The following is a 22,848-nucleotide window of genomic DNA, read 5'->3' on the forward strand; positions in this document are numbered from 1 at the left end:
TTCAAAAGTTGTCAGACAGTACAATAAATAAATCATCACAATATTAGTTGTTAAGTTTTTAATTTTTTTTTTTATTGTTAAAGAACTCTGAAGAACTGAGTTCTTCTTGTAAACGTGAAAATGCAGAAGTAACTGGTCAAAGTAAATAGCTGTCATTTGATTACAAAACTTCCTGCTGCAAGCTACTTACAAAGGCAAATAACATATAGTGACTGTGTGTTTATGTGCTCACTGTCAGTCTTACAAACAGCTTTGGTTTGTGTGCATCTGTTTATTTTGCAGTCACTTTGCTGCTATCGAAGGAATTATTGCTTTAATTTGTGTCATGAAAGCAAAACTTTTTTTTTACATTTGTAAGTCAAATTGTCACTGATAAACAACAGATGTTATTGTGCTGTTACAAATTAAACTGGACTCAGTTTTGTCAGTTACTCTTCCTTTTTCTTTAAGTTCCCATTCATCTGATTTATAGTGTTTTATAACTACTATTAACTGTTTAAGGCAGGGGTGTCAAACTCAAATACACAGTGGGCCAAAATTCAAAACTCGAAGAAAGTCGCGGGCTAACATTAATATTTATTGGAAAAAAAATCTTCCTTCAGATATAAGAATGAATCTTTTCTTATGGACTCAAATAGTTTTGCTGGAAAACTGAATATGGAACAAGCAAAGCTCAATACTAAACAATATATATATTAGCTGTATAATACCAGTAGGCCAGCTCTAATAGTAATTTGGTATGGCTTCGCGGGCCAAATGTAATTAGGCTGCGGACCAAATTTGGCCCGCGGGCCAGAGTTTGACACCTATGGTTTAAGGCTAATATATATATATATATATATATATATATATATATATATATATATATATATTCTTTTTTTTTAAAGGGTAATATTAAAATATTAATATTAAATATTAAAAAAGGACTGCATGGTGGCAAGATTAAAGAGCCTAAATAGTGTAGGTGATATATGTGTTTTGGTCTTCACATGAGTGCCTTCATCTGGATTAGATACATACACAGAAAAGAAACTTCTAGATGAAAGCAACAACCTCTTCAGTAAATACACAGTCTGCTTCATCAATGACTGGAACATCTGCTCATGCAATTAAACACTTGGGCTCATTTAACATGTTAATATGTTAAATTAAATAATACATAAGTGCTCCAGAAATATTATACATGTTCTATAAAGAGGAAGAAAAGAAAAAAATCTCACCTTGAGTATTTCCATAGAAGACTGTACTGAGCACTAAAGTAAAGATGAAAAAGTGATGAGGCTCAAACTGACAGAAAATAATACTCACGATGACCTCGGGCTTTTTGCAAAGGTGAATTTTCAAAGTTCATCAAAAAGTTTCTGTGCATATAAAGTAATTTTGGGACATTTCAAAATGTAAGGAAACAAAAAAACTAAAATTTTAAATTAATGTAACAAATTTCAAACAATAAAAACGAGTCAAGTGCAAAACCCAAAGGTGTATCCAACAAAACGCTCCACACTAAACTGAGCCAAGATACAAACCAACATTTTGCTTTGAAAATCATCAAAAAATGCAAATATTCTCAGTTTAAACTCTCAGTTAAACAATTTAAACCAGTGATACACTGTGATTCTAACAAATATTAAATATTTTCATTGATCAGTGTGATTCAAACAGTATCAAAAATGTACTTACAGAAAAACCCCGTCATGCAGAGCAAAGTGTGCCCCATCATCTCTGCACTCTGATCCACTCTGATGTGATGCAGATGATCACAAAGTGTTTTGTATGAATAATAAATGTAGAAATAGAAGCTGCAGTTAAAACCAGATATGATCTGCTTTTCACTGACTTTTTTTTCTGTCTGTCACCTCTCTGTGGTTCCTTTGCTTTTACACCTACCTCAAACAGTTCCTGTAGCTTTGACCACAGCAGTTGTTTGACGTGATTAAATTTCCTGTCCATGGCAAACACATATAGGTTTCTTTCACATGTTGCGTTTCACATGCATCATAGTAGATCTATAATATACAAATGTGTTCTTTTGCTTCAAGTCAGTAAGTCACTTCATAGTTTTTGCCTTTTACTTCTGTGAAAACTCTCACGACATTTTTAAAGTGTCCTGTGAAACCATATTAAGTTTCAATGTTCTTCTTCTCTCAGGTCTCTGGAAACTTGGAGTCATCTTACCAGCCAGTATTTTTATATCTACAGATATTCATAGTGTCATTTTTAAATCTTAAAAATAAATAAATAAATAATCATACTCCTACCTTAGGGACTCTGCAATCACAGCAGTAGCCCTGTTCTGGACTCCATCTGAACACAATGTCTTGGTCTGATCGGACAAAAGTTCATATGTGTTGTTCTTATGCAGTGTCCTTTGTGCTGACTGAGCTGTAACTCAATTTTATTTATTTATTTTTTTAAAGTAAATGTCAGTCAGATGTATCTCTCTCTCTCTTTCTCTCTCTCTCTCTCTCTTTCTCTCTCTCTCTCTCTCTCTCTGAATTCACATTTATACTGCCTTTTCATTTATTTATTTATTTATTCATTTATTTATTTTAATGTCCAACAACCAAATCATAGTTGCATTTTTATTGTTGTTTAAATGGTCACAGGTTTTCTACCTTATAAATATCACAGTTTTGTAGAATTTACAGCTTTGTATTTTTTTTGCTTTTGATTGGTTATAACAAGAAATATGTTAAGATTTTTCCTCCATATGTGATAAAAACACATATGATGTATTCCATTGTTAGATAAAATATTCTCATACAGCACTAAAGTGAAAAAGCCTCAGAATAGATCTGTGAATGTTCTCACTTTGTGCTGGAAATTTGTTTAAATTTGGCTGTGACCCCAAACACAGGAAATGACTCACTGTGTGGCTGAACTGTAGCTAAGGCTTGACACGAAATCTAAAGACAAACATTTAGATTCACAGTTACATTTATTATCCGACGACATATCAAAGTAACATTAAGCACTGACACATTTGATCTGAGAACAATTATTTGTCTTGCGTGGACATCAATGTACAGATTAGACCTGAGCATCTGACTAAATGTCAAAAATAAGGAAAGAAAATCTAAATAGGTGATGTGAAAACTTATTTAAAAGCTGCAATTAAAAAAAAAAAGTTTATTTTGAAAACTACATGTTGTGGATCAAGTTTATGTAACTATGTGGAAATTTGAAGTATGCATTTCTAGTATTTAATTAACAAAATGTTTTGAATTACATCCTTCTTAAAACTAAACATTGATATTGATTACAAAGATATTGATTACTTCTACAAAACCAAAGTCCAGCACTTTGACCAAACTATTTAATTATGTGTAGAACACCACATCAGAAGCTGCTGTGATGTATTACCTAACTGATGGGGATGACCATATGTCTTGTTCTATAGCCTCATTGTTTTTGTTCAGCCACTGCCAGAGCCACACACCACTTGGCCCGTCAGTAACTATTACTTCTTTCCGGAGTCCCACAGCTTCACCCACCACTTCATCTTGATGGTTCCCTGCACCTCAGGGCATCCAAGAACACAGACACATGTAACTGAGTGATATATGAGCATTTACAGCATGTCCATGCAGAGACTCTTGAGGACAGCTGCTTTTCAGTTTCTCTTGATGCCCACACAGCTTTTTTTTTTCAGTAATCCACCATGTGTCATCATGACAACAGTTTTTTATCTGTTTTCACAGAATACTATGCATACTTAAATGTAGCAGTGATAATTATTAGTATTATTTCACTACAGATAAATCATATAAAAATCCACACAGAGATCAAAGTGAAACTTCCACTGTGCTTTTTGTATCTTTTGTCAGCTCCCTGTTGTTTGCTGCATGCTGCTCTGTGCTCTTTTTAACAGACCACTTTTGGCTGAAAACCACAAGCAGCATTTCCTGTTTTCTAGGTAGCCTGACTCGAACCATGATGTTTTTCAGTAGATTAAAAATAAGCCTGAGGCAGAATAGATCTTAATCTGCACTTTTACACACATGCAGGCATTGGAGCCTGCTCAGAGGAACAAAGACGTTTCCAGTTCGATCTTTTAATACTGCTTGATATTGCTTCTCATCACTGTGGTTTTTTGTAGATCTGAATTTAATGTATTTTTGTTTCATTGTTTTAAAAGTTTTGCATTAGTGAAAAAGTCTACAGTATTCCTGTATTTGCAGTTTATATTGAGAGATTTATCTAATGACACAAACAGATTGTCAATACAGTCTGCTCTGGTGCTCAACAGCTCCAAAGTTCTTCATGTGAGCAGTTGCGGTTGTTGATTTTGACCATACACTATGTACTTCACACATGATTGCCAGCGCTGCAAATATAGTGCTGCAAAGTAGAAAAGGCAGAAAGAAGGCTGCAAAGGGACAAGAGTCACACACACACAAACTCTTCACAATCCATTAACAATTCAATCATTCAATTAATTTCAAAATACTTTATTAATGAATGGAGCTTCTACTGAGACAAATAGGACATACAATAGGACTTCTGGGGGTGACACTTCATGACACTAGGGGGTGTCTCCCGTTTTGACCCCAGCTTCTATGAATCTTGTGCTCAGAGCTTGTTCCTGTGCTGCCATGATTGGTGCCCCTGTTCAGTCTTTCAGTCCAACTTTGTCCAGCCAATGGTAGGATTTCTGAATGTCAGCCACTTCCTCTATCTGCCAGTGGTACATACCTATCGTATATACCCAGGGACCTATCGTTCCATGATGGTTCCTCGTCTTACTCCTTTCTTGGGTTTCTGCTGCCTGAGGTATTCACTAAGCATGTGATCCATTGTAGCCATCTTCCTGATGTACTCATGGATGTTTGTTGCCTCATCAGTGGTTCTGGCAGTCCTCTGCCTCCTTTTTCGTTTAGCTTATAGTTTCAGGGTGTTGGACTTGGGGTGAAACTTTCCATGCATGGTCAGGAGCTTCCTTGTCTTGATGTCAGTGGTTTCTGTGTTCTCCTTTGGTAGCTTATATTTCAACAGGCTTTCTGATCACCAGCAGGGCATAGGTGTTGATTTCCTGGATCTTGTTCTTTCCATTCAGCTGACTCCACAGGACTTGCCTTATTCTCTATTATTATTATTATTTCCTAGCGTGATTCTCACTGAAATATAGGTACTTGCAGCTGTCCTTGATGTCTACAATGTTGCCTTCTGCAATCCTCTTAGTTCTGACTAAATTCCTTCTCTATATGACCTACTGATTACACTTCTCCAGCCCAAATGACATTCTGATCTAGCTGCTGTAGATCCTGGCATACACCTTGATGTCATCCATGAAGAGGGGGTTAGCTTAAATTGCTCCATTCTGTAGTGGTATCCGTCTTGTCAATGATCTCAAAGAGGGGGTTCAGGCCTATGCAGAACAGCAGTGGGGACAGGGCTTCTCTTTGGTAGATCCTGCCCTTGACTGGCAACTAGTGCAATTGGCTTGAAGTTGGCCTCTGGTATTGTCCAACACATTCATTTCATTTCATTTTGTATTTTGTTTCACACATGGTACAGCAGTAATTCATTTCCTATTACACAACCTTCCTTTCAATTAAAAGTAACACTGTTTCCATGAATGAAAAAGGCGCAGGAAGAAGAATAATTCTTATTGACACCTGCCCCCTATCTGTGATAGTACAAGTAGGCACTTACAACCAAAATACACTCTGACACTATTCTGCACACAGCAAAACAAAACAAACAGAACAATATACTCAACAATGAGCAGTATTCACTAAATATCAAACTAAAAGGGATAATTCTTTCTACAATTTGATTCTGTTATTATCAGCTTCTTCTTCGGTCCTGCACAACACCCTCAGCAACAGGGACAAGAAACAGGGGGTAACTATGTGCGAATGCTGTTTGTTGATTACAGTTCAGCGTTTAACACAATAGTGCCCTGCAGATTGTTCACAAAGCTGAGGGATCTGGGACTTAACAGCCGTCTGTGTGCATGGGTGTTGGACTTCCTCACTGGCAGAACTCAGGTGGTGAGGGTGGGCAGGTGCTTCTCCAACAGCATCACCATCAACACAGGAGCACCTCAGGGATGTGTCCTCTCGCCACTGCTCTACTCCCTCTACACTTCAGACTGTGTGGCCACCCATGGCTCCAACACCATTGTGAAGTTTGCTGACGACACAGTGGTGTTGGGTGCCATCTCCAACAACGATGCGGCGGCCTACATGGATGAAGTGAAGAATCTGGCATCGTGGTGCCAGGACAACCACCTCCAGCTGAACGTCGGCAAGACCAAGGAGCTGGTGGTGGACTTCAGAAGGAGTCAGCACAGAGACTACAAGCCCATTATCATCAATGGAGCTCCAGTGGAGAGGGTGCATCCCTTCAAGTATCTTGGTGTCCACATCTCCTCAGACCTGACATGGGCTGCCCACATTCAGGTCCAGACCAAAAAGGCTAGGCAGCGCCTGTATCACCTACGACAACTGAGGAAGTTCAGGGTCTCTCCAAAGATCCTCAGGATTTTCTATACAGGCGCTGTGGAGAGCATCCTCACACAGAACATGACATCGTGGTTTGGGAACAGCTGTGTGAAGGACCAAAAAGCTCTCCAGAGAGTGATCCGTACAGCAGAACGCTGCTGCAGGATTGCTCTCCCCCCGCTTCAGGACACCTACACCAGGAGATGCCGGACTAGAGCAGCGCAGATACTGAAGGACCCGTCCCATCCTGGCAACAAACTGTTCCAACTTCTGCAATCTGGTAGAAGGTTCCGCATCATCCGGGCAAGGACAGAGAGACTCAAGAGGAGCTTCTATCCCCAAGCCATCCGGCCCTAAACACACACACCCGCCCTCTCACATCATCTATAATTGACTGAGACAGGACTCTTCCAGACACTAAACCAAGGCACAATGTACATTTCAAATTCCTTTAATTTTAAATATGTTTATATTGTCTATCCTGTAAAATAGTCAGATGTCTATTCATATTAATGTAGAAGGGCAAGGGATCGAAACTAGAAACCATAGAATAACCACCGACAAGTACAATAATACAAACAAAAAAGAAACTAAAAACGCTTGGTCAGGAGACCCAGGACCGTGAAACAAAAGTGTTTTTTCTTATGTAGATACGCGGGATGAAAGATCTTACATGATACCAGTCAGTGTGATGATATCACTCCACTCTGATAGAAATAGTCCTCTCTGCCCCGGCAGCTGTATCCTCCACGTCAGCTCAGTAGCTCTGATGGATCTGTATTCATGGATGTGGAGGTGTGTTTTAACTTGGCTGCTCTCCATCATAGGTCACTGAGCTATCCCGCCGTGCATCTCACATCTGACAGTGCTGTCTCACAGCTGTAGAGCTGAGCCGATGGCGGAAGGGTCACAGTGGGCTTACTGGGAACTGTTCACAGAAAAATATCCAGTTAGGAGACAAATAGAAACATATGATGAACAGAAAAATATCATGATTTCTATTCTATTCTTTCATGAACCAAGAGGAGCGTCGGCTTTCATCAACATTTGTCTGGGAGGGAGACAAGTCGAGGACGAGCCCCTCAACTCCAGACCTGGGCCCGCTGAAGGTTGCGAGGGATTGGCAGATGCACGTGGACTTGGATCAGAGGCTAATTTTTCCCACAGAGATTGTAGCAGCTACTCTGCGACCAGACCTCGTCCTTTGGTCTAACTCCCAAAAACTTGTGTACGTCATTGAGCTGATGGTACCATGGGAGGAAGCAACTGAGGAAGGATTCAAGCGTAAGAAAGCTGCAGTATGCCAACTTGGCAGCTGAGGCAGAGGACAGAGGCTGGAAGATCAAAGTGCACCCGGTGGAAGTGGGGTGCAGGGGCTTTGTTGCCAGAACAACAGCAAAAGCGGTTTAGAGAGGTTGGTATCAGAGGACAGGCACAACAGCAGGCTATAAGAGAATTAGCTAAGACTGCTGAGAGGACCAGTCACTTGTTATGGCTAAAAAGGGCTGACGTCACTTGGGCAGCTAAGGTAGTCACCTAGCCATGTGAGAAAAGAAAATATTCCGCTCTTCTTCCCTTTTCTGGGAGGCAGTGGGGAGGTCGAGCATACAGCCCGATCGGTAGGGAGGTGTGGGAAGCCAGATCGGGCGCCCCCCTTCCAGTTCTCCTCTCTGCTCTCTCCTATCTTATCTTACTTGTCTTACTTCTCTCTATCACCTTTTCTGTCCCTTTGAAGAAATGAGGCTCCATAAATGCTAAAGAGGTAAGTATTTCTCAGTTGCAGTGAGTAGATAGAATAAAATAAACTGTAGAAAACTAAACAGCAGAAAGAAGAAGAGAAATTACAATTTTGACAATAAACCACTGACACAATCCAGGGCCTGATCAACGCTGGAAGAGCCTCCTTGGATGAGGGTGTCTAGTGATAATGGCCGAAACACCCGATGAATCCAAGGTCCACTACTGACGATGTGTCCCAAATTTTAAAATCAGATCAGATCTCTAATCCCTAAACCTAATCAAGGAAAAATGTCAGGTTAGCCTGGGCAAAAGACCGAAGGTTGAGGCATACAACGATGTGTGCTACTGGTAAAGTTTCTGGGCTGCTTTTCCTCATAACAGCCATCCCCCAAGATTTTCTCCATTTAAAGAATGCATTGTCAGGGATTGTAACATCTAGTGCTTTTACTGAATCATACAATAATAATAACAAATGTGCTGTTAGAATCGATTCACTTAGAGACAAATAGAAATATAAAGATCAAACATAAGACTGAATAAATCTATTTTTCTATTCCCACCTTCACAAATAATCTTAATGAACAGAAAACTCAGAGTTTGCCTCATCTCAAGGTTAAAAAACTCACAGGTGTGAGATGAAGCTGTTATCAAAGATCACATTATGATCTCTCAGCTTGGCAGAAATAAAAAAAAAAGTAAACTCACGTGTTTCCTGAACTGTGACGTCACTGCTGTCCTCTGTGTAGTAAACTGGATCTCCTCTCCCTCCTCTGCAGTGGTACAGACCTCCTTGTGAGACACTAATAACTCTGTTTGCTTCATTTCCTCTCATGAGCTGAGCTTTAGAAGAGACTGAATCACGTCTGAACCAGTCAAACTTCCAGCCAGCAGAGCCCTCCACAGAGCAGCTCAGTGTCACACTGCCCCCTGCTGGTATGACTGAACTTTGTGCTGTCAGTGTGGCTCTGGGTTTACTTGCTGCTGAAGAAACAAAATAGGTAAACATTAAATCGTCACCACGAATACGTTTCTTACAGTACAGATCACACTTTAAACATTCACAGAGTAATTTATCTACAAACACAAAAAGAAATTAGTTTCCCTGCATGTGACACATTGGACTGTTTAACAAACTAAATATTTCACTGATTTATGATTCTCTTATCAAACTGTCATCTCTGTACGTTCCTCTTTAACCCTCATGTTGTGTTCATTTTCTGTTAAACAATTTGTTCTGTCAAAAATGGCCGTTCCATTGAGATCATCATAAAAATTTCAAGCAAAAAAATCCAAGCATTTCACTACATATCGTACTGTGTATGACTGTGTACGTGACAAATAAAAAATTTGAAAAAAAATTATAAAAACATAAAACTATAATAATAGATTTATTATCACCACTTGTTGTGTTTGGTCTTTTTATCAACTTAAGTTCTTGTGAACATTACAGTTTTTGAACGTCTGTTATTTATGGTCTGTTTGTCTCTTAATCTGAGTTTATGCACCTTTGAGTTGTGAAAAACATCATTTTCAGGTTATTTTGACTATAATAAATAACCAGATAAAAGATAATATGCTGTTTATCACAGACTCATTTGGGTCAAAGTTACCAAGAACATTTGTTTTTTAAACCATTTAAAATGTATATACAGTCACAAAGTGACACCTGTGGTTTTGCTGGTCAAACTGATGAGGCATATTTCATTTGTTTGTAGAGGAAACGATCCCAAAGTTAAACTTGCTTCTGACACAGCTCCTGACCAAGAGCGTAGGAGATGAAGAAATTATCAACTTATGTCACTGAGACCTCCAATCATCTTCAGATCCACATACTTCACTTGGTTCTTTTCAGCAACACCGTCTGCAGGTTTCCCAGTATAAACCTGCATGTTCCAGGTACAACTTGTCCTGGCATCACATGTTGCCCAAATCTTTATGCCATATTTAGAAGCTTGTTTGGCATATACTGTTTGAAAGGGCAGCATCCCCTAAAGCAACCGGACGCACATCCACTGTCACGTTTAGACTTGGGATATGGATGAGTGGCTGCTGCTCCACACTTGTCCCAAACCTTTCTGATCACTGCAGATTTGTCTTGTCAACAACGCCGTGGTCTTGTATCACTGTTGTCAAAGTTAATCACCCGCAACAACATGTAAAACTTCTCTGGTGACATGATGGCCTGAAAAATTGTCCCACTACTCTGCATCTCATAAACTGCTGGTAAATTAATTTCTGGATCTGTACACATCACTCAAAATCAAAAGACCCATATATGCTGTAACAGTCACAATGGTGTGGTGTCTCTTTAAGACAACCCAAGTCGAGGGTTAATGTTGTCATCAGTATGCGCCACTGCTCTCTGTGATTGTGTGGACATGTGCTTGCACGCTAGTGCATGAGGAGGGACGGATTTTATGTTTTACCTCTCCAGACACCTTTGTTTGCAACGTTATGGGTTGTATGAACACTGCACGCTATGTTTGTTAAGCTGCAGCCGTTCAACCGGGCTTATATGGTTGACGAAGAGAAGGGTTATTAAAGAACATGCTGTGGAATTCCCAACGCCAGTGTGAGTGTGTATTCTTTTGACTCTCCTGCTAAGTGTTTTTGCCGCCTCCTCTCAACCACTAAACACAACCCAACGTTACAGTGCTTTAGTGTCTTTCTGGGTTACCCCCTTCCAACTAGCTTTGTAAATCTGTTTCCTCTCCAAGTTGCTCAAGTTTACCTCTTTGGTTTTGATAGACAGTTAGAAACCATTCAAAGGGAGATTTGATGTCCTCAAGGATACAGAACATTTTGTAGGTCCTGTAATGAAAGCCCATCTTGAATTTCAGGTGGGGACAGGTGTGTGTGTGTGTGTGTGTGTGTGTATATGCATTGTCTTGTTGTGTCCTCCATCCATTTCTAATGATTGAACATTTTTGACCAGGAACACATGTAATGCAGATTTTTAGTGTCTGCTGAAATCCTCTTTGTGGACAAAGTTATGGAATTTTAGGTCAATCTGCTCAAATTAAATAAATTTCCCAGCGATAAAACTTTCAATTCGGTAACATTTGACCGGAACACAACATGATGGTTAAACTGCTGATACTTTAAGAGCCTCCATGGTGTCTCTCCTTTCTGTTTGCACAGTGAGAAAAACTGTTGTCCTGAGCTGCCTGCAGACAGCTGGATCATTGTTGGAGTTTTCCTGTTAAGACTGTCACGGTCCTGAGTCTGTGGACTCAGTGTTTTCCTGTTTGTATTAGTTATCCTTGATTTCATGATGTGTTTTGATTCTCTTGGTTTTGATTTCCATCGCTAGTATTCCTAGCTCTTTAGTTCCTTGGCATTTTTTGTTTATGTATTCCCAGTTTTGTCGCACCAGCAAATAAAGCTGCCATTTAAGTTAATGTTTTGTCTCCGAGTCCTGCACTTGGGTCCAGCCACACAACTCATCGTGACAAAGACAGATGTAAACATGAAAACATTAAATGCCAGCATGAATCATGGTCCAACTCACATGAACCTGTCAGTCTGAAGGCATCACTCCATCCTGTTAAGAGATAGTCACTGCTACCCCGACATCTGTAGTCTCCACTGTGGGACACTGAAACTCTGCTGATCCTGTATTCACTGGATGTTGGAGGGCTGTTTGTGTTGGGTGCTGTCCATTCATATTTCCACACCTTTCCTTCACCTCCCTGAATCTCACATCTGAGAGTGATTGTCTCACCAGTGAATATCTGAGACCAGCTGTGCTGCAGTTTCACAGCAGCCCAAACTGTTCAACAAACACAAATAAACATTAAACAGAAACAAATCATGTGGGACCAAAAATAAATTTAAATATATTAAGTCTTACTTTAATTTAAACATGAATTTGTTTTATTTCACAACAAAATTTCACCCTCACCTTGTTTCTGAATTGTAACTGCAGCACTGTCCTCTGTGGAGAAAACTGGATCTCCTCTCCCTCCTCTGCAGTAATAGATGCCTCCTTCTGAAATACTGATCGTGTGCTCTGATGTTCCAGCTCCTATTTTCTGAGCTCCAGAAAACTGTGAATCACGTCTGAACCAGTCAAACTTCCAGCCAGCAGAGCCCTCCACAGAGCAGCTCAGTGTCATACTGCCCCCTGCTGGTATGACTGAACTCTGTGCTGTCAGTGTGGCTCTGGGTTTACTTGCTGTACAGGTTACAGGAAAAGAGAAAGCATCAGATTGTCACTTGCTTCAGGAATAATGTCTTTATAGTGAATTACGTTTTAAAAGAAAAAGTAAGAATTCAAGAAAAATAAAGAAGTTTGTAATATGTTGAATTCAGTAAGTGCTTAAGAGCTCACAACTGTGTGTTAAGAAAATGGATGGATGGAAGGAAACAACTGTCTTCAAAGCAAATTTGATGAGAATCAACAACTGGCAGCAGCACACATGAGGACAGCACAGGTATCTCAGCTAACTGTTAGCCAGCTAGAGAGCCAGGAGCTAACACTGGATGTATATAACATGATGAAAATCAGAGTGAATCAAGAATCAGGTGAGACTGTTTTTACGCTCTGCCACCAAACTGTACTCCTGAATGCAGAGATAACTGTTAGCTGATCTGAGGTCAGTTGATCGTGGATGCTCTTAGCATCAAGATTTTTTGTTAATCTGCCTTTTTGTTAAATATCCGACTTGTTTTAAGGATCATGATCACATAAATATATATGCATAAAGATTGATAACCATTGGACAGTCAGCAGCATTTATCAGTCATCATAATTCATACAGATGTTTTTCATACTGTATGCTATCCCCGACCCCAACCAGGGCTGTGATGTGATAACAGAACTCTTCTCTGTTGATGATCAGCCTTTTCTTTTTTCAGCATCTGTATTTTCAAACAGCTGCTCTGCTCATTCTGTATTTATTGATCATGTTTGTTCAGCTTAAAATAAATTTTAAAAACAAACAAATACAATAATTGTGTCATAATTCAGAGCTGCAGTGGTGGAAACCACACACATGCACATATTGAAGACACTGAGTTCATTACATCTGTGTTTAATATTTATGTTACAAAGTTTTTTCACTCTGGTGATAACTGTGTTTTTTTATCACCACATTTAAAACTGTTTCTCACTGATTTTGCTACTAAGATAAAACAGATAAAACAGAGAACAATATTACTGAATGAAATGTGTCCAACTTACATGATACAGTCAGTGTGATGATGTCACCGCACAATGTAAAAGTGCAGCATCTGTATTCTCCACTGTGAGACTCTGTAGCTCTGCTGATTCTGTATTCAGATGTTGACGGTGGTTCTAACTTGGCTGATGACATTATAAACATCCAATGGCTTCCATCACTTTCCTGAATCTCACATCTGACAGTGACTGTCTCACTGCTGTATATCTGAGTCAAGGGTGGTTCAAGGATCACGGTGGGCTTACTGGGAACTGTTCATATAGAAACATCAAGTTAGAGATTGATGGAAGCATATAGTCAATTTGAAGATGTCCTGATTTTTATTTCTGCTGTTAAGAGTCAAAAGATTTACTGCATCCTGGTGATGTTTGGACTTGAAAATAATAAGATGTGTTTTCATGAAACAAATTAAACCATATAAATATTCTGAATAAAACAACAGAGTGACTGCACAGATCTGTGAGGCTGAGATCAACACATAAACACACAAAGTCAGAGTTTGTAATTGTCCGTGTGAGCTGTCCACTTTTAAATTGTAACAGGAAGTTTTATTTTATTAACGTTGAGCCGTTATTTTTGCATTTTCATCTTTACATTTATGACCACAGTTTTCATGAGTTCTTGAGGACTTTTTAAACATACTCATTTATTAATATTATGAGGATTCAGTTACTTAACAGTGTCTCAGCTAATCGAGACACTTGCCTGTAGTTTAAACATGATAATCCCCTGTAGTTGCCTTTTATGTCTTATCCTGAACACTTCACAGCTGAAAACACATGATTGAATATTTTCTGTATCAGGGAAAGGAGCACAAATAACACGAGAAGTGGCTGCAGATATTCAAATGTAAAATTCTTGAAACAAGTAAAGTCATCCTCAAATACACAAATGTGTCTACGCATGAACTGAAGATAGCATCAAGAAGATTTACTGAACTTACATCATTCAGTGAACTGTGCACATTTACAGCTGGTATAAACGCTGGTTTCTAAATCAATCTCCTCGTCTGTTTGGAGAATCTTTTTTTTTCTGAATTTATAAACTCAGCAGTTTCCTGAATGATGATTACATCACTTTATTCTATGACTGACCCTGTTGTGTTCTTGTGCGGTGTACCCATGCCTGTGTATCCTTGGAAAGAGCAGTGGCCACCACATCAACACATGTCATACCATGAGCTCTATGAACTCTTCCAATCTGGCTTCAGAACACGACACAGCACTGAGACTGTTCTTATCCTCATCCTCCTGGACCTCTCTGCAGCCCTCACACCATCCTTCCTTCCTGCGTAATCAATCATCATCTTCTCACTGGTACCGTGCTCTCTTGCTATCAGTCAAACCTCTCCAACAGAACACAGTTTGTCTTTGTCACCATGGGAGACTTCAGCTCCACCTCTGCTCCAGTTAACCACTGTGTGCCCCAAGGTTCTGAGCTTACTTACAAATCCCTCAATGCCCTGGCATCTTAGTATCTCTGACCTGCTGCAACTACACAGTCTTGGATGCTATGGTCCTAAGCCAAGAGTCTGCTCTCTGTCCCTCACACAAGCCTCAATGCCTTTGGGACAGAGTCTTCAGTGCAGCACCCCCCACCTAGGGGAACTCTCTTCCATATGAGATCTGTAATTCCCTGTAACTGGAATCCTTAAAAAACTTCTCGAAACTCACCTCTTCAGCAAAATCCTAAACCTCTAACTTTTTATTATTGTTATTGTTATTATTATTATTGTTGTTGTTGTTGTTGATGATGATGTTATTGATTCAAAATCGCAACCAGGAAAATTGTGATTACAGTATCTGACTTACTTCATTGTTAATATACTGATTTTGTGCCGTAAATAAAACGATGCAACAGAGAGACAGGATGTGATTTCAAATGGTGCATGAAATATGAAATATCGGAGCAAAATTATACATATTTTATAAATGTGAAGAAAAGAAAGAAACATTTCTCACCTTCAGCATTAATGTAGAAGAGAGTATCGAGCACTAAAGTAAAGATTAAACATCATCAGGATCAAACTGACAGAAAATCAAAGTCAAAATGAACAAAAGTATTTTTAAAGATTAATTTTCACATGACACAGTTACTGCTCATCACAATCTTTCTGTGCACATTTAGTATTTGTATTAATTTAGTAACAAGTTTGAAACATAAAAAACTATTATAACATTTTTAGTACCCTATAAAATTGTATATATTTGTAAAACAATATGAATATATGAACTTGTACACAACAGTGAGTCAAGTGCAACAAGCAGTGATGTATCCAACACGATACTCAGACTAAACTGAACCAAGGAACCAGCCAACATTTGTCTGTAACTTTCATAAACATCACAAATATGCTTTGTTCAAACTCTCACATAAACACTTCAAACCAGTGATACACTCTAATTCTCACACATGAGAAACACTTTCATTAATCAGTGCCATTCAAACAATGTCACAAATGTACTTACACAATAACCCCGTCATGCAGAGCAAAGAGTGCCCCATCCTCACATCCAGCCCTGCTGCACTCTGATCCTCAGCTGATCTCAAACACTTTGACTTTACATCAATAATAAAAAGAGAAGCTGCATTTAATACAGATAAGAGCAGAGTGTTTCTTCTGACTGTGGCCTCTCTGTGCTTCCTTTCCTTTTATACAAACCTCAAACAGCTCCTGTAGCTTTGACCACAGCAGTCGTGTGACGTGTTCACATTTCCTGTCCACTGCAAACATGCAGGCTTGCTTCTTGTGTTTGCTTCTTACCTTCTGTTGTTTCAGGTCAGGTGACATATTTTACCAGCTCATAATTATGTTTTATTCTCAGAGGCTGTCAGTCACCTACCTTCTTTCCTCAGGTGACCATAATATGTCACATGATAGGGTGAGGCAAGCTCTCACCCTGATCTCACCCAAAATCTCCAGTGGTAATCTCTGAATAAGTCAAAAACATTTAAATTCTGAGTTCCCAGATGTCAGATGTTTTTTCATTGAATGCCCCCTCAACTCGGATTTTCCACTCAGAAAGTCTGAGCAGACAAACATACAGTGAGTTAGTCCAAAAACGTTTAGGTCCATAATGACGCACATCTTTTTTCACACCTTGGCTCATGGGATGACACACATGATTAAAAATGGGTGTATAACCCTCTTAGGGGACAATCTCCCACTAAGATTAAACACTCGGGACTCTCCACCATTTGCTTTTAGAAGTGAAGAAGCCTCTTAGATGAGAGGTGAGACGTCTTCAAGAAACTTAAGGAAGTTTAGTGACTTTCTTTCCAAACTCCTTAGACAACCATGACCTGGATGACTGAGAACCTACACAGATATTAAACAATAAGACAAATGGGTGGCACAGAGGTACAGTGGTTCATACTGTTACCTCACAGGAAGAAGTTTGTCGGTTTGAATCCACCAGCTGGGCTTTTTGTGTGGAGATTGCATGTTCTCCCTCCACCTGTCTGGGTTCTCTCCAGCTACTCTGGCTACTCTGTTAGTCTCCTCTATATGAGCCTACAGTGTACCTCAGTTTTCACTCGATCAAAACACATGGCAATGGCCATTGTCAATATACAGTCTGTAGTATCAATCACAGGTAAAGCACACAAACACAGCCTCCATCCTTCATTCTCAAAAAGTTGATTCGGATCATCTGGATGTAGTTTTCAGTGAGAAATACTTTTCTCACTCATCCAAGTGACTCCTTCAGTCTCAGCTGACTGCAGGTTTCCCCAACATTATAAACAGTGCTGTTTATAATGCTTCACATAAAAGTACTGACCCTTGTATGTGAAGTAGGTGGAATGAAGACACAGTTCCAACAGCAAACACACTTGGTCGGTGCTGAGAGTGGTCCTGTTGCTGAGGTTGGGGTTATCCAGTAATCTCTTACAAACTATCTCCACTGCTCCAGTGACTGGAACACAAGTCCATTGTGTTATCTACCTTCATAATAACATCTCGTACCCTCTCAAAAAAATCCAAGGTGTTCTGGATGTGGTGTTTAGGCTGCCTATCAACGGGTTGAGGATTAAAGCCAGCTATAACTTTGAGATGTTATAGGTGACCAACTGGATCATACAGACAATTGTTCTTAAAGGCTCAGCATTCATTAAAACATACAGACTTGGTGTGGCTTCCCCTGGGTATAGACTGTGGAATGAGGTCAGGTCAGTAGCTTTGTGCTCTTATAACTGCTTCAGACAATCGATCAGCCTCTTTGCTTAACCACAACCTGGGTCTTGTTTCAGGGCCTCACAAGTATTTTGTCACTGAGTAGTGCCAAACTCCATCCTACATCCTGTCACTTTCTTAAAAAGGTTATGATTAAGGTTTGTTGCAGTATCATCTACACACACTCACAAACAGGTTGATATCCAAGTGTTTTATATTGTTTAACAGCAGGTGTGTTTCTCCATCCCTCCACTTTTCTGTGGGAAAGGTAAAATACATTAAGACTTAACGTCCTGTTTTTAGCTTATTTGTAGCTTATACGTTGAAGTAAGTGCAGTGTTTCAGTACATATCAATATTTTAAGAGTTTATAATGCTTCAAGATATAACGTCTAATAAAGCCTAAAAACTTGGGGACTCTGTGATACTGCAGATTCCAGCAGGATAGGGCTGTTCAATATAACGATATGTATCGGATGACGATATAAAAACGTCTATCGTTTCCTATTACGCAATATATTACAGCAATATTTTATTCATCGTTTTAATGGCCACTATAGTGGCTTTATTCATTTCTTAAAGTTCTCTCTTTCTCTTATATTTAATATAACCACACTACGGACGGACAAGCGCCTGTTTTTAAGTGTTGTCGTTACTAAAAATGATGTTAAAACCATTGCGTGGCTCCGCTCTCCGCCAGTTGGTTTTCCACGCGAACCTTTCACAATAAAGGTCAAGACTTTTCAAAATAAATTGATTCACGTAGAAAAAGTATGCAGAGAGTTTACGGATGAGAAGCAAAAAAGATCCGTCAGGTGCTAAAAAATAAACCTTGGCCGTTACAACTTATGTCTAAAAATGTATCGTTTCATGCATCGGTTAAAACACTCATTCCAGGTAAAGGACGCCCAGCTGGAAACACTTCATGCAAGTTGAGTTGCCTGAGATTCATAGAATTAACAGAAAATGTTAAATTTTTGGGATTTATATCGTCGTCAGGATGATAAATGTCTAATATCAGGATATGAGATTTTGGTCAAATAGCACAGCCCCGCAGCAGACAGTTTGGAGTCAAACACTGACGTCATCATCACAGGTGTAGGAACCATTTCTGTAACAGCAGCCAAACAGACACATTAGTATCAGTAGGTTTAGATGATTTACTGGCTCCTCTGCTGGTTACAAAGCAGTGATTATACTTTGGAGTTTTGTGTTATACTGTGAGGAACTGGCCTGTTTGGAAGTTGCAGTAAGAAAAACATGTCTGTATATGATTTTGTTCACAGAGCGAGTGATGGAAGATTTTATTTATTTCAGAGATAAATGAACATTTACAGCACGTCCATGCAGAGACTCTTAAAGACATGAGCGTGAGAAACAAGCTTTTCACCGTTTCTCTTGATGCCCACATGCTTTATTTATCCTTTAGTCCAGCATGTGTCATCACCACAATAAAGCTGCTTTTAACCTGTTTTCACACATTGTCATACCTGCACATTTCCACTGTGCTGTGTTGAAAGATGAACGTTAGAATTCAGGCTGAAACCACAGGCTGCACTTCCTCTTTTCTTGGAGGCCCAGACAGAAATTTTGTGGTGTCTGATTTTCAGCAGATAAAAATAAACCAAAAACAGTCTTTTACACACGCAGTCATCACAGTCTGTTCGGAGGGGGGTGGGGGATATTAAAGGGTGACCTGAACCACTAGACATGTCATATGTAGTTGAGCCATTTGTCAATTACTATTATTCTGAAACATCATCACTCCCCTCTTTCTTCTGTGTGTGTGTGTGTGTGTATGAAGATTTGTAAAGTTGTGCCTTTAATCTTCATAATATCAAAACCCATGAAACACCAGCAAAGTGCACCATGGTGATACTCAGAATCGAAACGTTACAGCAAAGCTGAATACACTAGTGTAGACAACACCTGTCAGTGTGGTAAATTGTGCTTAGAGAGCATCTGCATCCCATAAGACCAAGAAGCCAAGAGTACCAGCATGCTGTGTGAGAAACATGGATGAAAGTCAGAACACCTCTGGTGTCTTGCCCACAGTCTTGTGGGTTCATGTGGCTAGTGGGTCCTCTCTGTGGCTGACTGGCAGTTAACCCAGTGAGTGAGATTCTCCTGCTGCTCCGACCATATCGCTTTGCTGTACTGAAGGACAGTGCTGCAGACATGTAGCTCTGCTCATCTCACATGTGGCCTTCTCAGGACTATGGAGGTTGTGGCGGGGCGTGGCTTGCAGTGCCGTGCAGGGAAGGCGGATGCACCTACACGGCATCCACAATCATGCCCCGCTGACTAAAGTATTGTACTGGGTCCTGTGATTGGGGTTTTTGTTGATATGTGTGCTAAATTTGTCCACCACTACAAACAGTCACGTGTTAGAGAGCACAGCTCATGCAGTGAAAACCTTGTGTGCTATCCATGGTGCTGAAATAATAACAGTATAGGGCTTTGAAGCGTGATGTCACGGGGGTGGGCGTGGAAAGAATTTTGGCCCGATCTGCCATTTTGGGGGTCTAAACAAAGCGAAAAGGGAGCGAAGGCACACACAACAGCCACCGTTCATATTTGCTGTGTGGTCGGCTGCAATGTTAGATCGCACGACCGGCAAGAAAATAAGCTTGAAAAGGGTTTGTCTTTTCATTCTTTCCCAACCTGGAAGCAACATGAGGCAGCTCGTGTATAGATGTTACCAAACGAAGGCGTCCAGCCTGGATAGCAGCTGTGAGACGAGCTGACGTGCAGTTCTCTTCCATCTCCAAATATCTGTTGGTGCTCCAGACATTTTCATTCCAGTAAGTTCTAAATATGTTCATATCACTCTTTATAGCCTATTAGTTTTATTTTCGATGCACTCTGAGCTCATAGCAAATTAGAACAAACATCCTACTGAGTGATTTTGCAGAACTACCTTTTATTTATAGAGTTGCTAATTATTTGGCATTATTGCAGCAAACTAGTCTATGAAATGGATGAAACATCGTGACTGGGTTCCAGCGCTACACAATGGACCTGCTTCAAACATACCACCATGCCAATCAGATTACTTCTTCCATGTGAGGGTGAAGAGGTGACCCTTCTGGATAAGATGGTGAAGGTTTGCTGCCGTTTGTTGAAAATGGTGCCGCGCTCCCACAATGCATTGCTGCGTGACGTCAACTCCAAAGCCCTATAGTGAATTTAACATTACTATTTGTTTGGAGTCTTCTCTCACCCCCGTTCTCTGCGACCTGCTGGAGCAGAGGGGCTAGGAGGAGGAGTTGGCCGTCCGACTGCGGTCTGGAGTGTGGCGCCTCCCTGCTGCGCGGAGTCGGGGCGGTCTGCCTCCCCCCACCGCAGGGAAAAGGGTAACACCACCTGGGTCTGGGTGCAGTTCCCCCCTCCAGGGGCAAGGGTACCTAGACCCGGTTTGTAGAGTACGCTTGGGGAGTGTGATCGTGTGTACAGCGTCTCTTTATGTCTGTCTCCACGTTGGTTGAGTGTGGAGTAAGTGCATATGAGAGCATGAGGGTGGGAATGGATGTTTGTATATGTGTGTGCCTGTATGTCTGTGTCTATATGTCAGGTTGGGTATCAGACGTCACCTCTCTGGGGACATCTCAGGCCCTCCAAGGTTTGGAGGCCTATCTCCCCCTACCACCACTTCCCCTGCCAGTGGCGGACTCCCTCAGACATCGGTGCGTTGGTGGTTCTTTGTGTCCGGGGATGGGCGTCCGGGTACACACCGGCTCACTCCTTGGCGGCCGCTTATCGGGGCCTGGAGCCTGGGGCTCGCTCGGGCCACTTCGGAGGTGGGGTGCCCCCGGCCTCTCGGCCTGGGGCTCGGTCACTCAGGCACGGCTGGCTGCCGGCGGAGCTCACTGCAACTCCCCCTGGCTTCTGCTCCGCGGCTGCTGAGTGAGCCCTCATCTGGGACTCTCCTCAGCTCTTTCTGGGACAGTGGCGCAGCTGCCCCTCTGTTGGTCTTCCTTGGTCTCTTGTGTTCTGGGGGCCTCTGGATGTCTGGAGTTTTGATCTCCTCCATACCTGCTTCATACCCTGGAGGACGGGGCTGTGGCCCCCCCACACCCTCTAGCAGATCATTACATGAAGGAACCTTTTAAAAACAAGCGCGTCCATGCTCACAGGTGTACACATGGGTGATCACACCCACAAACTACACCCTTTTTGGCTCCTACCTCAAAGCACACTGTGTTCTGTTGATCTTATGTGCTGCACAATAATGTTTAATATTTAGTATTTACTGTCATATTCCCATATATCATTGTGATGTTGTTTATTCTATTACTCTTGTTCTCTTCTGCTTGTTTTCTTTTTTCTTTCTCAGCAGGTGATCCAGGTGATTGATATATGCATTTTTTTTTTAATTTTTTTTTATTTTTTTGCTCATTCTGTTGGTTTTTGTTTTTTGCCCTTCTCCCCCGTCCCTCTTCTCAGCTGTTTCTCTTTCCCTCTTTCTCTCTCCCCTTCTTTCCCCCAGTCAAGTCTGTCCCGTATTCAGTAAGTGAAAATAAAATAAACAATAAAAGGTGAATCAAATGGACCATTACGGCAAGGCTGGGATGGTCAATTTGGTAAAGTAAATCCGTTGGGCATCTTTCTTTGCCTTTAGACAACAATTCTGATGGCAAAAGAGCCAAACGGGACAGGCAAAAAAAAAAAGAAAAACATTACTATTTGTTATGTCGTGTTCAATAATACAAGATTTGGTATCAATCTGATACCAAGTAAATACAGGGCCTGTATCGCTGATACTGATATTAGTACCATTACTTTTTAATAATTAAGGTACATGATCATTGTCACTAGTTCTGAATGAATTTTCATCACCTTTAAGACAGCCAGGTTGCCTCTTTGGTGAAATTGCAGCAGTGCATACAGGAAAGAAACACAAAGTAAAGTATCGAGTTCATTATACTTGTAAGGAGAAACAACGTGTTGATTGACGAGGTGGACTGGGAGACCATGACAGATACAATAAATTCTAAGTGGATCAATGTCTCCCTCTATTGGCCACCAGCTGTAAACACAGTCCTGTGATTGTACTTGGAAGCTGTTCAGAGTCTGACATGGGAAATATGGGACAAGGAACTATATCTATATATCCACACTGACACTTAACTTTATTTACCATGAGCCCACCAGCGGGTGGGCCCATGGTAAATAAAGTTAAAGTTTTTTTTTTCTTCAAACCTCTTCCACCCACTTGATTAGCAGTGGTTGATGAAAGCTGCAAATTACGGAGCCCCGCAAGGGACAAAAAGAGAAAAAAAATTAAAATGACCTAAGATGAA

The 22,848-nt window shown here is 40.6% G+C and overlaps 1 protein-coding gene across 1 annotated transcript; it reads right to left on the reverse strand.

Moving 5' to 3' along the window:
* Positions 1–3,460: 3,460 nt before the first annotated feature.
* Positions 3,461–12,325, reverse strand: LOC120746990 (Fc receptor-like protein 5). Its single transcript, XM_040052565.1, has 5 exons — positions 12,094–12,325; positions 11,701–11,961; positions 8,895–9,167; positions 7,307–7,377; positions 3,461–3,514 (listed from the first exon to the last, which is right to left on the reverse strand). The coding sequence occupies exons 1-5, from the start codon at positions 12,305–12,307 to the stop codon at positions 3,461–3,463; spliced, it is 873 nt and encodes a 290-aa protein (XP_039908499.1). The 5' UTR covers positions 12,308–12,325.
* Between the last annotated feature and the right edge of the window lie 10,523 nt (positions 12,326–22,848).

The sequence above is a fragment of the Simochromis diagramma genome, unplaced genomic scaffold, assembly GCF_900408965.1.
Source record: "Simochromis diagramma unplaced genomic scaffold, fSimDia1.1 OVJJ01000412.1, whole genome shotgun sequence".
Lineage (NCBI taxonomy): Eukaryota > Metazoa > Chordata > Actinopteri > Cichliformes > Cichlidae > Simochromis > Simochromis diagramma.

Bases quoted from the DNA above. Each gene is read 5' to 3' on its own strand.
- LOC120746990 (XM_040052565.1), bottom strand. From the start codon at position 12,307: ATGACACTGAGCTGCTCTGTGGAGGGCTCTGCTGGCTGGAAGTTTGAC. The intron at 11,962-12,093 runs GTGAGGGTGAAA...TTTGTTGAACAG, and splicing joins AGTTACAATTCAGAAACAAG to TTTGGGCTGCTGTGAAACTG. The intron at 9,168-11,700 runs GTGAGTTGGACC...TTTCTTCAGCAG, and splicing joins CTTCAGACTGACAGGTTCAT to CAAGTAAACCCAGAGCCACA.